This window comes from Hemiscyllium ocellatum, chromosome 48 (assembly GCF_020745735.1).
Source record: "Hemiscyllium ocellatum isolate sHemOce1 chromosome 48, sHemOce1.pat.X.cur, whole genome shotgun sequence".
Taxonomy (NCBI): Eukaryota; Metazoa; Chordata; class Chondrichthyes; order Orectolobiformes; family Hemiscylliidae; genus Hemiscyllium; species Hemiscyllium ocellatum.
In genome coordinates this window covers 8,388,359-8,404,011 of record NC_083448.1, presented here as the reverse complement: position 1 = coordinate 8,404,011, position 15,653 = coordinate 8,388,359, and the positions used below count along the sequence as shown (strand labels likewise).

General features: G+C 40.9%; 2 protein-coding genes across 7 annotated transcripts in view; both read right to left on the bottom strand.

Moving 5' to 3' along the window:
- LOC132836821 (deoxycytidine kinase 2-like) overlaps positions 1-2,943 on the bottom strand; it is a 33,103-nt gene extending 30,160 nt beyond the window's left edge. For 2 of the 4 annotated variants that reach the window (XM_060856287.1, XM_060856288.1), the window contains exon 1: positions 2,335-2,737. In XM_060856287.1, the coding sequence (XP_060712270.1) occupies positions 2,335-2,620 (286 nt within the window). In that variant the 5' untranslated portion in view covers positions 2,621-2,737. The other 2 variants (XM_060856291.1, XM_060856290.1) reach the window with 2 other exon arrangements.
- Positions 2,944-6,963: 4,020 nt separating this feature from the next.
- The window catches only part of LOC132837061 (AP-3 complex subunit mu-2), a 36,248-nt gene continuing 27,558 nt past the window's right edge, over positions 6,964-15,653 (bottom strand). For all 3 annotated transcript variants that reach the window (XM_060856741.1, XM_060856742.1, XM_060856743.1), the window contains exons 7-8: positions 11,251-11,395; positions 6,964-8,963 (exon numbers count right to left, since the gene is read on the bottom strand). In XM_060856741.1, coding sequence (XP_060712724.1) covers positions 8,863-8,963; positions 11,251-11,395 — 246 coding nt within the window. In that variant the 3' untranslated portion in view covers positions 6,964-8,862. The remainder of the gene's footprint in view (positions 8,964-11,250; positions 11,396-15,653) is intronic.

The following is a 15,653-nucleotide window of genomic DNA, read 5'->3' as shown; positions in this document are numbered from 1 at the left end:
CCCTGGGGTGGGGAAGTCCAGAACTAGAGCATAGGTTTAGGGTGAGAGGGGAAAGAAATAAAAGGGACCTAAAGGGCAATTTTTTCACGCAGAGTGTGTTATATTTGTAGAATGAGCTGCCAGAGGGAGTGGTGGAGGCTAGTACGATTGCAACATTTAAAAGGCATTTGGATCGGAATAGGAAGGGTTTAAGAGGGAAATGAGCTGGGTGCTGGCAGGTGGGACTAGATTGGTTCGGGATATCTGGTGGCATGGATGAGTTGGACCGAATGGTCTGTTTCCGTGCTGTACATCTCTACGACTCAATGATTATGACCAATGGCAGGCTTTCCCTCCCAACACTATCCAGGTCCCATACCCTTTTCCTTTGAAAGGAAAACAGTCCCAATTTCGCCACTCTCTTTTCATAGCACAAGTCTGTCAACCCTGGAACCATTCTTGTCAACTTGTTAGTGTTCACATTATTCCAAAAACATGGCGCCAAAAACTGTACACAACACTCCAGCTGAGGTTTAAATAGTGTCTTATAAAATTCAGCACAAACCTTCAGCTTGCACTTTGTACCCCTATTAACCAGGATATTGTGTGTTTTATTATATGTTTGTATTTCAAGATCAAGTTGAGAGCAGGCATCTACTGAGTGGTTAAACTATGTAAACTTTGTGACAATGACACCTATAAACAGGACTAAACCTTTAAAAATATTATAATCACAGAATCCTGAACACACACACCAGCCGGTTTCAAAACAGTTTCTACCCTACTGTTGTGATAATACTGAATGGATTCACAAACTCTCAACATGAATTGAATCTATTGTCACGTGCACCTAGGCACAGGAAAAAGCTTTGTCTTGCAAGCAATACAGGCCGATCACAGAGTTAAGGAGCATAGGTAAGTAAATAATAGGTAAACAGCAGCAAAAACAAAAACACAGGTACAAGCGAATGTTAAGAGTTTGCAAGTCCACTCGGTATTCTAACAACAGTAGGGTAGAAACTGTTCCGAAACCAGCTGGTGCGTGTATTCAGGCTTCTGTCCCTTCTCCCCGATGGTAGAGGGTGTAGAAAAACATTGCCAGGGTAGGATGGATCTTTGAGAATGCTGGCGGCTTTTCCTTGACAGTGGGCCTGGTAGATGGATTCTATAGATGGGAGGTTGGGCCTTTGTGATTGTCCAGGCCGAGTTCACCCCTCTCTGTAACCGTCTCAGATATTGAATGGTACAGTTGCTGTACCAGGTAGTGATACATCCAGACAGAATGCTCTCGATGGCACACCTATAAAAGTTGGCAAGGGTATTCGCCGTCATGCCAAATTTCCTCAGCTGCCTGAGGAGGAAGAGATATTGTTGGGCCTTTGTAACCAGTACATCCACATGAAGAGTCCAAGAAAGTTTGTTGTGGATGACCACTCCCAGGAGCTTGACACTCTCCCTCATTCCACCTCTGTGCTGTTAATGTGCAGAGGGGCATGAGTTAGATCCTGCCGAAAGTCAATAATGAGTTCCTTGGTTATTCCAGCATTGAGAGCTAGGTTGTTCTCAGTGCACCATGTTTCCAGGTCTTCCACCTCCCGTCTGTAGTCTGTTTCATCGCGTGAGATTCAACCGACTGTGGTGGTGTCATCAGTGAATTTGTAAATGATATTAGTTTGGTATTTGGCAACGCAGTCATAGCTATCCTGTGCTTTTGTTTTTGCCACTGTTTGCCTATTATTTACCTATCTATGCTACTTAACTCAGTGACCTGCCTGTATTGCTCGCAAACAAAGCTTTTCATTGTGCCTCAGCACACGTGACAATAAATTCAGTTCAATTCGTTGTACAGTTTAGTTTTAAAGTTTATTTTCAATCTCAGAATTGCAACATCTGTATTACAGTTTTAAACTGAGACACTAAAGTGAACTGGAAAGAATTAAAACAGCAACAAGGAACAAAAGAGAGCAACACAGTGCAGGAGGGATTGCGAGATATAATTTACTTCTCAAAATTGAGAAGTGCCTGGGAAGTTTAATAATTTCAAATTGATATGTAAATTTGGCCTAAAGGGAGTTGGGATTGAAAACAATACAATGAATGTTAGTTTTAACCCGCTGGCCTCGAGGAAACCAGCGGACAGCGCACTTGAAAATTAAAACTCGCACAATCCAAGATTTTCACAGTTATCCGCTTAATTTTGCCACTGTTCAAAACAGACACGTTTTATATAATAGCTCCAGTTCCTTTCCAAGCAAAAACACTTCTGCACTATTTTCTTTAACCAACAATTCACGCGATGGTTAAGTCTCCTGCAAATAATTTTATATTTTTCAGTTTTCTATGCGGAGCCCCTACCGATATTGCCCTCGACTGAAATCCTGGTAACTGCCTGACTTTTACTGAGAATCTCAACAGGCTCCGTCCGGGAGCAAACGCGTTTCCGAGCACCTTCTGTTCCCATCATCAGCTCAACCCGATCGCCCGGTTCCAAGTGGGAGCTCACGGTGGACAGCAAGCTCCGTCCTCGGGTTCGTAAAACGTCCTGTGGGTCGGGAAATAAACACGCCACTCTGTGTAGCGTCCGGCCCAGCGGGAATTTCACGCTTGTCCTGATCAGGAGAGCTCTGAAGGACAAAGCCATTTCAGTCGCTCTGTGCTCAGAACTCCCGCACACATAATGCTGCACCTCACGTTTCCTGTCTGAGCTCCTCAACCTCTCCTGTCTCTAATTCCATCACCTCGCTTCCTCTCTGCTGAAACCAACCTCCTCACATTTTTGCGAAACAGTTCCGGGTTAATGCAATTGAACAAAGTTGTTTTCCAGCAGCGTTGGGTTATTTGCATCTCCAGAGGATTCCAGGTATCCGGCTGCGGATGATTCACGTGAAAATAAAAAACAAAATCGAATTTGATGCACAATTTATCGCTTCGCATGCATTTTCTTCTGCACCATCTTTGAGCATCTGGTCCAACCCCTCTGTCATCCCCAAGCGGTTTCCTGTCCTGCCCTTCGCCTTCGCTACCGTCTCTTGCTTTTTTTTAGATTAGACTTACAGTGTGGAAACAGGCCCTTCGGCCCAACAAGTCCACACCGACCCGCTGAAGCGCAACCCACCCATACCCCTACATTTACCCCTTACCTAACACTACGGGCAATTTAGCATGGCCAATTCACCTGACCCACACATCTTTGGACTGTGGGAGGAAACCGGAGCACCCGGAGGAAACCCTTTTCAATCCGAACTGCTAAAATTACCTGACAGCTTGCATCAAGGCTATGTTCAAGGAACGACGGCTAATTCAGTGTATTGATATAGACTAAAGCGGGTCAGTTTTGTGCACTTAATCATTTAACGTAAGAATATGAAAAATATCTTGCCTTGTGTGGTTGGACGCCACACTGAGTTTGGATTCTTTTCAGACTGGTGGTGAAGAAATTAAAGTCGTTTTCAGGTTTAGCCTTCAAAGTAACATTGTTTATTAAATATTAATACTAAATACTGCTGCCGGTGATCATCACTGGTCTGTCAGGCTCTGACTTACCATAACAATCAGTAAGAACTGATCTAACTTAATGTGCTCTCAGTTTGACTCTCAGTACGCAGAGTTCGAGTTTTACCTGAAATAATGTTCTGATCCAATCGCTCGGTGATCTTACAACTTATTGAGATGCAACTCTGTGACATCAGAAGATTGCTCCTGGGTTCCCATCATTTATACAATTCACAGGGAAGAGAGGCACTGAGCATAGTCCTCGACTTGTTGTCCTGGCCAGAAAGTGTGTTAACTGAAAGTCTGAGTTTAATATTGTGCAAGAGGCCTTCTTTACTGATTAAATGCATGGACTTTTAATTTCTTAGTTAAAAATCACACCACACCAGGTTATAGTCTAACAGGTTTATTTGGAGATACAAATTTTGGGAGCACTGTTCCTTCATCAGGTAGCTAGTGGGGCAGGATCCTAGGACACAGAATTTATACTAAAAGGTCATAGTTTCATACATCTGATGCGATGTATTGAACAAAAGTAGATTGCTGTTAAGTCTTTAATCACTTTGAATGGGGATGCAGGTTTTGATTGAGAATATGTAAATTTCAGAAGTTCTTTCAAGCCACAGTCCTGAGATATCAAGTTTTTTTTAGAAAGTGACATCTCAGCTCAGAAAATGCATTAAAGATGTGAGGTTAGAATCTATTATTTTAAAAAAGTGACATCTTCAATTTCTTAGCCATGTTGTATTCAAATAACGAGCAATGCAGTAACAGGGTGGGGTGGGGAGAGAGAGTGCAGCATTATTTGTTTAGTCATTGAATATGAACATTTCTGACCTATTCCTGATTGCCAGGAGAAAAGTGGTGTTCTTGAACTGCTGGATTCCATGTGATGAAGGAACACTGACATAGCTCTGACTTGGACTAAGTAATGCAATGAGATAAGCTGTAACAGTAATACTGGACAAGTCAGATCCCAGGGTGACCTCTGAATCACAACAGCATAAATGTTATTCTTGTAATTGGTCAACTGGGGTGGTCAGTCACGGAATATGTTCAAAAGAGGTTGCAATGTACATTTAACAAAATAAAATCAAATATTTTGAGCATGCAAGGGGAAAAACAAAAATGTTACAAATTGTAAGAACTGTTTGAAAGGGTTTTATGACAAATATCTTAAATAAAGTCAGCACAGTCTTATAAATACTCAAACTTCAATGAAGGGTCACCCTATTTCCGTAGTTTTTTGTTCAGTTCACATAGCTGTACTTGGTTTTTTTTGGCAACTTCTGCATGTCTTGAGGTCATTGAAATAACTCTGCAGAGACCAGAATCCCACTGCCAAGTCACCCCTCCTTTACACGTGGAAAGTCCTTGACAATGAGCCAGCTCCCTCAGAGACAGCTCTCAGACTTAACAGCACCTCTGACACTCCTGTTTCTGCCAGTCAGACAGACCCAATCAGGAAGTCCGATTCTATGATGTCCATCTGGCTGACATCATTCCAATCACTCGAATTATCGTTAATTAATGTCTGTTCCTAAGACCCTTAAACTGATAATACAGATCACTCACTCCATAACATGCTAACAGCCTTGCATGTTGTCTTACTCTCAGACACTTTGAAAGTCTTTTGTTTCTGGAGCTTTAGTTTCCTAAACCACAAAACTTTTTCTGACTTGATTGTTTTGGAGACTGATAGGCCTTTTTCTCGGAATTAACCACTTATCGCAGACCTGTAAACAACCCTACAAATGACATTTTACGCACACTTTTTAAAAAGCGCTCCTCAAACCTATTCTACTCTTAATTCACAATCCTCACCACTTTTTCCACGCTTCAATTCTGTGCTGAAATCAAGTATCTTTGTACATTCAGGTCCAAGCTTTGATACTTTGCATTCAATTCTCTGTCAGATTATATATTTATATCTCATTGAGCAGACAATTTGTCCATTTTGTCACAATGCTATGTTTAGATACAGAGCCTTTAGTTGTGATTTTTACTCAGCTTGTAATTTCTGATCTTGCTTGCTGACTGACAGACCCGTAAGTTTGAATGTTCAGTCCCTTTTGCTGCACTCTGTTTATTAACCATGTTGTAACCCTCTACTACTGCCTTGTCCTTTCCATTTAAATTTATCACTTCTCCCCTCACATGACGCCAAACTTCAAAGCCTCTCCACTGCCCAAATTATACAACTCAACGCAACACTTGTGCCAGTGAAATTGAAGTGAAGACCAAACCATAGGTCCTGCTGCCACTTTCTGAAGCATGGTGGTAGTATCCCATAAACTGAAAAAGATTTCTCCCACACCAATCTTTGAATGATACATTTAAGTCTCTGATCTTATTTGCCCTTCAATTTATGGTGATGTAAAAAACAAAAGCAGCAGAAGGAAGACCAAGAGCATTTGGTTTCTGATGTCAGTTATGATTTGGAATGTGCAAGTTTCCAGAGGCAAAGTGAATGTGCCTTTAAGGTTTTGTAAGAGAAAGAAATGTGTAAAGGAACTAGCAAGTAGAATTAAACGTGTCTAAGTTATGGTATCAATAATGAAAAAGTTACTCATGTTAGCAAAGTGACATTGTGAGGCATAGTTGTTTTGGCTGATTTCTTCCCTAACAGGCAATAATATTGATCTTTTCAAAAAGTGTTATGTCCATGCAAGGACAACACAAGTTAGTTAGTATTGAAATAGAGAACAGAAAAAAATAGACAATAGTTTATTTGCCAAGGAAATTTTATGCTGCTGCAAGAGGACTGAAGATGTGGAAGGATGTTTCATCATGGGACGTGAACAGAGTATAGTACCATAGAATGAGAAAATAGAATTTAGAGTGAGAGATCTGTGTCTATCTGCCATATTTGTAATGGTATTGAACATGGAACCACAGAATGGGTGTTTTTGAAGTGTACTGGGTAATGACAGTGCTGAATATATGAAAAGAATACAATAAGTAGCAACTGATAAACAACCACTGAATTATACTCAAAAGGTCGTCATGAGTATTGCACTTCCCTTACCTATCAAATAACCACTGCACTTAGAAGTATATGAAACAGGTTCCAGATGGAGAAGAGTACATTCAAGGCCAATGGCAGGACAGCATGATATGTTAACATTTCAGTGAAACAAAATCTCAATTTTAGGTCAACAAAAGAATGTTGGGTAAAATTAAGTGCTGTCTTTCAACAATCCAGTTGTGATTCTTCTAGTACATTTTGGGCTCATCCACCGTTTGTCTAAAAACACTGTGCAAAGTTTGTGAGAAGATTTGTAGCTCGGGTGCTTGTAGTTGTGGTTCTGTTCGCCGAGACAGGGGACAAAACGTCTGAAACACAAATTCCCAGCTCGGCGAACAGAACCACAACACTGCATTCTATGAACTTAAAGAAAAGGACTTCAAGTGACACAACAACACATTATGCAGATATCAGTTACAATAATGTTTTACTTTATTTAATGCTAAAGAATAACACTCCTCAAGCAAAATGATCAGATTCTTATAGAATCATACTCAGGAATAACATTAACCAACAGGAAATTGCACCAATATTCATTCTGTTAAATATTTCCAAATACTTAAAAAGAAAATAAATTAAAACATATACAAGACATGACCCAAATCTGCCAAAAGGACGTAATGAGGTAACAGTTTCAGGTAATCTTGGTGTTTGTTACACACGAACCTGTGTCACATCTTTAAATGACTAGATCTACTTAATTTTATTTGGGTGTTAACATCGTTAAATGAACCAAATACAGGAAATTCAGTCTTCATGAGATTTCAAAGAAAAAAAGCAAGTACATGTCTATTTTGCTTTGTTTTGTTATCTGTATGTACTCTCTCACTTTATCAAATTCAGTTAATAGTGTTCAGTGTTGAATTCAATTATTCGCATCAACAAAGGTTTACTATCTGCAGATTTGCACGTCAAAATGGTGGTGGAACAAAAAGAAAGTAAACAAGAGTAAAAAAGTTATTGGGAGAACTGCAACATCTATTTACTTTAACAACAGATTTTTAAGTTTAATAATTCCACAAAGAATTGGGTGAGGAAAAATAATCCAGGACAAGAGAGCAGGTGAAGATGACAATTCGTGATGTGAATTCTCAAAGCTGACTATTAGTACATCATCTTATTCACCAAAATTGTAATCTCATCGTAGTTGAAGATTGTTGCCAAATAATACTTCGAAATGAAGTTGTTTCCTGCTTAATCCAGTGCCCCTCAAATTAAGAGCCCCAACCAACAAGTACACATGAAAATCAGGATAATGCATAGTTCTCTATGAGACCTTCTTGGACATGGCAACACTGAAAATCAGGAAGGACAAAAGGATGTCAAACAGATGTCTAAATATATACTTTCAAGTTAAGCTTTTGTAACAAACATTCACCATATCTCGCTTCATCTCTAAGATTATTTTATATGGTCCTTTCTAATAGGATACCCATTCAGATGCTCAAGTGCTCCAGTCTCAGAATATATCGATCGTTGAATAATTTCAGTGACTTCACAAATCATTTCCGCATCGACATGAGGAACACACAATAGTTGACAATACACTTTTTTAAACTAGAACGTACGGGCATAGTCTGGAAAATAAACCAAGATAACAGATTGAAAGATCTGGTCAAAGAAATAGCCTTGCAGCACGTCCACTGCACTGCAGAAAAAACAACGCATCTTTCAAAGAAAGTGTCAAGAGAATTCTGTACTGCTGTACTGCACATAATTGTTGTTATGCAAGGACACCAGCAAACATGGTTCAGAAATGTAGCCTTTATGGCATTTGTGCACCACCAACTATGCTGCCTCACCACATACCCTTATGATGGGGAGGAACATAACAAAATTAAATTCTCACTTTCGGAAAGCAGAATCCTCAGTTACTGACAATAACAACATTTCAAAAAAAAAGGACATTGGTTTTTTGAGAGTTTGGTTGAAGGTGCTACACAGTATCACTGCTCTCCATAACACTGCATTTTCTATTCCATATGCCAACCCTGCAATGCAAAATTAACACCACTTTGCAATTTTTCAGCTTTTATCTTGCCCCAGAAACTATGTTTCCAGTTAGAATTTAATATATTTAAATCATTTTCTTTGAGTTGATGATAATAAACAGCATTCCTTCAAAGTCAGGAAGAAGGAAATAAATTTTACAGCAGGGCACATCAAGTATAAACCTTTGGCCCACGTCAAGAACACTGCAAGTTAACTTGGAGTTCAACTCAAAAGCCCCTCAAGTACGGTTAACGATGCCATTGGGTTGTACTAATAACAACATAACACACAAGGAAAAGGGAAGATGCAATTGGTAAGCAAACAGAGAGGCAAAGAAAGTCTTGCTGCTGCAGCAGTTGCCTTCAGAAGAGTTATGTTCGAACTTGAAATTTTCCAGCTTTTGTCATGTACTTGATGCCTTTAAATGGTTTATATTTCTCACCATACATGTCCAGTCGATTTACCTTCAAACCTGAGACAAGATGGAACGCAATATCAGTTAGACGGTTTATTCCACTCAGAAGTCAATGCCAATAAGGAATAGTCCACAGAACTAAAATTGCATTTAGTGGATCACATTAATGCAAAATGAAAAGGGTTGAAAGAAATGAAGGGACAATCCAAAGACTGTGGCAGTTGTAAAGTCAAGTTGATAATCTGTATCGAGTTCCGTATTCCAGCAGAAAACACATTTGCAGTTGCACTGCAATCATAATGATAACAGATCGAAAATCAAAATATCACACAGCTGTCAAATGAAATGCTGTTCTGAGATTGGTACAGCATCACACTGTACCTAGGTACCTTTGTACTTAAGGTGGCACTGCAATTGGTGACTTGGTAAACTTGCAATGCACTCATGTGAATACATGTGACAATAAACCTAATTATAATCAAAGTGTACTTTATTTTTCTAACCCCTCAAACTTAGAACAGAATGACGTGGAGGAGCTGGTGTTGGACTGGGGTGGACAAAGTTAAAAAAAATCACACCAACACCAGGTTGAAGTCCAACAGATTTATTTGAAAGCTCAAGCTTTCGGAGCATTGCTCCTTTACCAGGTAACTGTAGAGCAGGTCTGGACAGCTAAGCCTGATGATCCTGCTTCACAGCTACCTGAAGGTGGAGCACTCAGAAAGCTCACGTGTGAAACCTGATGTGTGAATTTCAACTTTTAAACAGAATGATTAATGCTGAAACTCACTGCATGATGCCTAAAAATAGTCAACTCCCATTTTGTATCCTTTATTTGCTTCAAGACAAAACATTAGCTGCCTAAAGATACTGCACAAGTACAAGTATGTACTATTTATTTCTATAATACCTAATGGAGACTAAACGCAATCAAATAATTCTTTTCAGTCCATTTAAAGTTCATGTCATGATCCATAGAAAGGTGTTTTTGGCTCATTGCACACTCCATTGCACTCAATTTTATCTTCAGTACATACAACCCATTTCATGAGGTCTACTTGGATATATCACTGTCTGGTGTGGCAACTGTACCCATTCAAGATCGAAGATGGTTACAGAGAGTGGTGAACTTGGCCCGGATAATAACAAAGGCCAACCTCCCATCGATAGAATCCATCTACCAGGCCCACTGTCAGCGAAAGGCTGCCAGCATTCTCAAAGATCCATCCCACCCTGGCAATATTTTTCTACAACCTCAACCATCGGGGAGAAGGTACAGAAGCCTGAACACACGCACCAGCTAGTTTAGGAACAGTTTCTACCCTGCTATTGTTAGAATCCTGAATGGACACAAACTCTTAACAGTCACTTGTACCTGTGTTTTTGTTTTTGCCGCTGTTTGCCTATCACTTATCGGTGCTACTTAACTCTGTGATCTGCCTGTATTGCTCACAAGACAAAGCTTTTCACTGTGCCTTGGTACACGTGACAATAAATTCAATTCAATTCACTCATGTGAAGAAAAAGAGCATAATAATAAAATATTTCAGAGTACTGCAAGCAGCAAAATTCAACAAAGCTAAATACAATATTTTCCTTGCAAACTTTGAACAACTGATTCTTTGCATGACTTTCTTTGGTATTCTAGTTCTACACTTGTACCTATTCCACTCAAAAAAAATTTTTTTAAAAGTGTTTAAAAGGTCAGGGAGAAGTGGGTACAATTTTCTGAGCTTTATTTTTCAGAAGCAGAATTGTCCTCTTTTGAATTCAAAATATCAGAACAATAGAGACAAATGTGCTGGTAGAAGAAGTGCACTATTACAGTTTGAAAAGTACTCATACTTGTACTTGTGCAGTATCTTTAGGCAGCTAATGTTTTGTCTTGAAGCAAATAAAGGATACAAAATGGGAGTTGACTATTTTTAGGCATCATGCAGTGAGTTTCAGCATTAATCATTCTGTTTAAAAGTTGAAATTCACACATCAGGTTTCACACGTGAGCTTTCCGAGTGCTCCACCTTCAGGTAACTGTTATTTTTCCCAGTTATGGCTCTTTTACCTCAGTGACATGCCTGCCCATTTCCACATACGATGACTTCATTTACAATAAGCAGGGCAAAGTTCAGAAATAATGAAAATAAGAAAGCAAAACGTGGTAACCACGATCAAAATAAAGCACACATGGAATTAGACAGTCCTGCTCTCTAAACAGCAGGAAAACCTCCAAGCTTACGAAAATATGCAGGTGCACAAGGGCACCCTTTACTCCCAGCATCTATAAGTAACCACCCCAAAAGCAAGCTAAAGACCAAGGCAATTTTTTTTTTTTTGCCTTTCTTACCTGAAATTGCAAGTTGCTGGATTTTGAACTGGATGTTAATATTGGGGTTCTCATCGGGCTTGGGTGTACCTGCCTGGAGACTCATGGAACCTTTCAAGCTAGGCAGCTTCTGTGGGTTAATCTTCCCGATATCCCATGACAGTATCTGCAAAATGTTGAGAACAAATTATTGCACTATTACAGTTTGAAAAGTACTCAAATCACAAAATTTGTCACATTGAAAAAACATGCACTGCATTAAAGCAGAAACCAAATCTGTAAATATTTCCACAAATGTTCCAAGTTCCCCAAAAAGCCGAGCATCGTTGGTCTGTACGGAAGGAAACGGAATGGTTACATATTTGGAAAGATTAATGAGGAAAGACAAGATGAGTACAATTTTAAAGCAGGTGCAGGAACAGAGATAACCAGGGTGTAGACAAATCTTTCAAGTCGGAAGGTCATCTTGAGAAGACTTGAAAATACTGGCATAAAATACCAAAATAAGGAAGCTCTGCAAAACTTTGTAAAGCTGATTCAAACTCGTCTGGGGTTCACCATTTGCAATTCTTCCCATTATAAAGCAGTCTGTATCCATTCAGAGTAAGGCTTGAACAACTAAGTGCCAAGTAATATTCGCACCACATAAGTGCCAGGCAACATCCATCTCCAAGGAGATAATCTAACCCTTGATTTTCAATGTCATTCCCATTCCTGAATCCACCATCACAACATGCTGGGGGTCACCACTGCCCAGAAACTGTCCTGAATTAGCCACATAAATACTGTGACTACCATAGCACATCACAGGCTAGGATTTCATTGGTGATTAACTGACTTCCTGCCTCCCAAAGCCGATGTACCATCTAGAAGGCATAAGTCAGGATTGTAATGGAATACTGATGTTATGGAGCATGCCAGACCCTCAAAAGGTCGCCCAGACCTGAACTTTTCTAGCTGTTTTGAGCAGGTGTACAGTGCATATTCCAGGAGTGATGCAGCTGGTCAAAACCCCTGGGTTTTAAACAAAACAGAATTTATGTACAGACTACGGAATGAAACACAAACAGAAGATAACAGAATACAGAATAACTTAACCTATCTAGAAACCCAACAGATTATCCCAACTTCACGATGCTGTTGCAAATACTTGCAACAATCCCCATAAACACCCCATGGCACAAAGGGTAAAATCAAACACAGGAACTTACAGGAGAGAAAGAGAGAGCGAGAGAGAGATGGCAGACAGATTCAACATGGAACTCCTTCGATGTAAATGGTTTCTTTTAGATTTCCAGCTCACAACTGACCAGTAACTCTGAACAGCCAGACTGCTCAAAACCAAACCAGAGAAAAGCTGAGCTGGGAGAACTGGCCACTCCCCTTTCATTGTACAAGTTTTTTTAAAAAAAACTTGGCAAAGACAACCTCACCTTGTTCAAGGAGCAGCATTGTCACACTGTCCACTTGCCTAGATGGGTGCAGCTCGAAGAACACTCAAGAAGCTTGACACCATTCGCAATGCAGCCAACATCATTAGGAACTCCAACATTCACCTCCTTCACCACCAAATGCACAATGGCAGCAATATATACCACCTACAAGATGCACTGCATTAATTCACAGAGGCACCATCAACAGCACTTTCCAAACTCCAAACTAATGCCATCTGGAAGATGATCCATGGGAACACCACTGGTTGCCAATTTCCTTCCAAGCAACACAATATCCTGCCAAAGATCCTGATGGGGTTTGAAAGTAGTCATACCAGACTTGAAACATTTAACTCTATTTCTTTCTTCACAGATGTTGACAGACCTGCTGAGTTTCTCCAATACTCTTGAGGTGGCACGGTGGCTCAGTGGTTAGCACTGCCGCCTCATTGCACCAGGGACCCAGGTTTGATTCCAGCCTTGGGCGACTGTGTGGACTTTGCACATTCTGCTTATGTCTGTGTGGGTTTCCTCCCACAGTCCAATGATGTGCAGCTGAGGTGAATTGACCATGCTAAATTGCCAACGGTGTTGAGGGATGTGAAGGCTAGATGCATTAGTCAGGAGAAATGTAGAGTAATAGGGTAGGGGAATGGGTCTAGGTGGGTTACTCTGAGAGTTGGTGTGGACTTGTTGGGCCAAATGGCCTGTTTCAACACTGTAGGGATTCTAAGATTCTCTGTATGTTTCAAGTTTCCAGCATCTGCAATATTTTACTTCAAAGTCACTCACCGTCTTGAGTAGGAAATATATACCCGTTCCTTCACTGTCACGGAGTCAAAATCCTGAAACTCCCTGCCCAATACTTTAGAGATGCACATACATCAAATGGATTGCAGTGATTCAAGAAAGCAGCGCATAATCACCTCTTCAAGGTGAATTAGGGAGGCACAATAAATGCTAATCTAATCTACAAAGAAAATTACAGCACAGGTACAGGACCTTCAACCCACCATGCCTGCGCTAATCCAGATCCTCTATCTAAACCTGTCGCCTATTTTCTAAGGATCTGTGTCCCTCTGCTCCCTGCCCATTCGTGTATTATCTAGATACATCTTAAATGATACTATCATGCCCACCTCTACCACCTCCACTGGCAATGCATTCAATGCATATTTCCCTTAAAACAATGTCCCCTCTCACCTTGAATTAGTAATAGAGTCTCCCACTCAGGGAAAAAGCTTCTTGCTATCCACCCTGTCCATACCACTCATGATTTTGTAGACCTCAGTCAGGTCGCCCCTCAACTTCCGTCTTTCCAATGAAAATAATCCTTATCTCCTCAACCTCTCTTCATAGCTAGCACCCTCCATACCAGGCAACATCTTGGTAAGCCTCCTCTGCACCCTCTCCCAAGCATCCACATCCTTTTGGTAATGTGGCAACCAGAACTACACCCAGTACTCCAAATATGGCTGAACCAAAGTCCTACACAACTGTCATACGTCCCGCCATCTCTTGTACTCATTACTCAATGAAGGAAAGCATGCCGTGTGCCTTCTTGACCACTCTTAACAACCTGCATTGCCACCTTCAGGGTACAATGGACTTGACCACCCAGATCTCTTTACATCAATTTTCCCTAGGGCTTTTCCATTTACTGTATCGTTTGCTCTGGAATTGGATCTTCCAAAATGCATTACCTCGCATTTGCACAAATTGAACTCCAGATGACATTTCTCCACCCAACTCTCCAATCTATATATATTCTACATTCTCTGACAGTCCCCTTCACTGTTACTCCACCAATCTTAGTGTCATCTGCAAACTTGCTAATGAGGAAACCAACACCTTCCTTCAGGTCATTTATGTATATCACAAACAGTGGTCCCTGTGGAACACTGCGGATGACAGATCTCTATTGTAACAAACTCACACTACTACTGTCTCCTGCCCAAACAGTTCTCTATCCATCTGGCTAGTACACCCTCGACCCCATGCGACTTCACTTTTTCCATCAGCCTATAATGGGGAACCTTGTCAAATATCTTACTGAAGTCCATGTATATGACAATCAACTTCTATCAATCAACTTAGTAGAATTCTTTTGAGGAAGTGACAAAGTTGGTAAGACATGATCTTCCCTGCACAAAACCATGCTGCCTATCACTGATGAGCCCTTTTCTCCCCCAAAATGTGAAGAGATCCTATTCCTCATTATCTTCGTCAGCAGCTTCTCTACCACCGATATCAGGCTCACCGGTCTATAATTACCTGGGATTATCCCTGCTACCCTTCTTAAACAAGGGGACAACATTAGCAATTCTCCAGTCCTCCTGGACCTCCCCATTTTCAAGGATGCTGCAAAGATGTCTATTAAGGCCCCAGCTACTTCATTTGTACTGACTAACACATGGCACTCGTAGCAATCCAGAGATTACTACCCGAGGTCCTACTTTTTACCTTGGCTCCTAACTCGCAAAATTCTGCTTATCGGACCTCATCCTGTTTTTTCACCGAAATCATTGGTGCCTAAATGCACCATGACAGCTGGCTGTTCACCCTTCCCCCTCACAGTGCTCTGCAGCCGATCGGAGACATCCCTGACCTGTGCACCTGGGAGGCAATGTGCCATTCGGGAGTCTCATTTTCGACCACATCTATCTACTTCCCTTCCAATTGAATCCCTTATGTCTCCAACACTTGCACTACTTTTCCTGCCCTTCTGCATAGCCGACACAGCCACGGTGCCTGTTTTGGAGGGAGATGTCCACAGGGGACACCTGCACTGCCTTCCTGCTCGTTCTCTACTTTTTGGTCACCCATGCCCTTCCTCCCTCAGCAATTCTAATCGGCGATGTGACCAATTTGCTAAACGTGCTAAATCACGACATCCTCAGCATCGTGGATGCTCCAAAGTGAGTCCATCCGCAGCTCCAGGGCCGTCATGTGGTATAACAAGAACTGCACTGGACACACTTCCTGCACGTG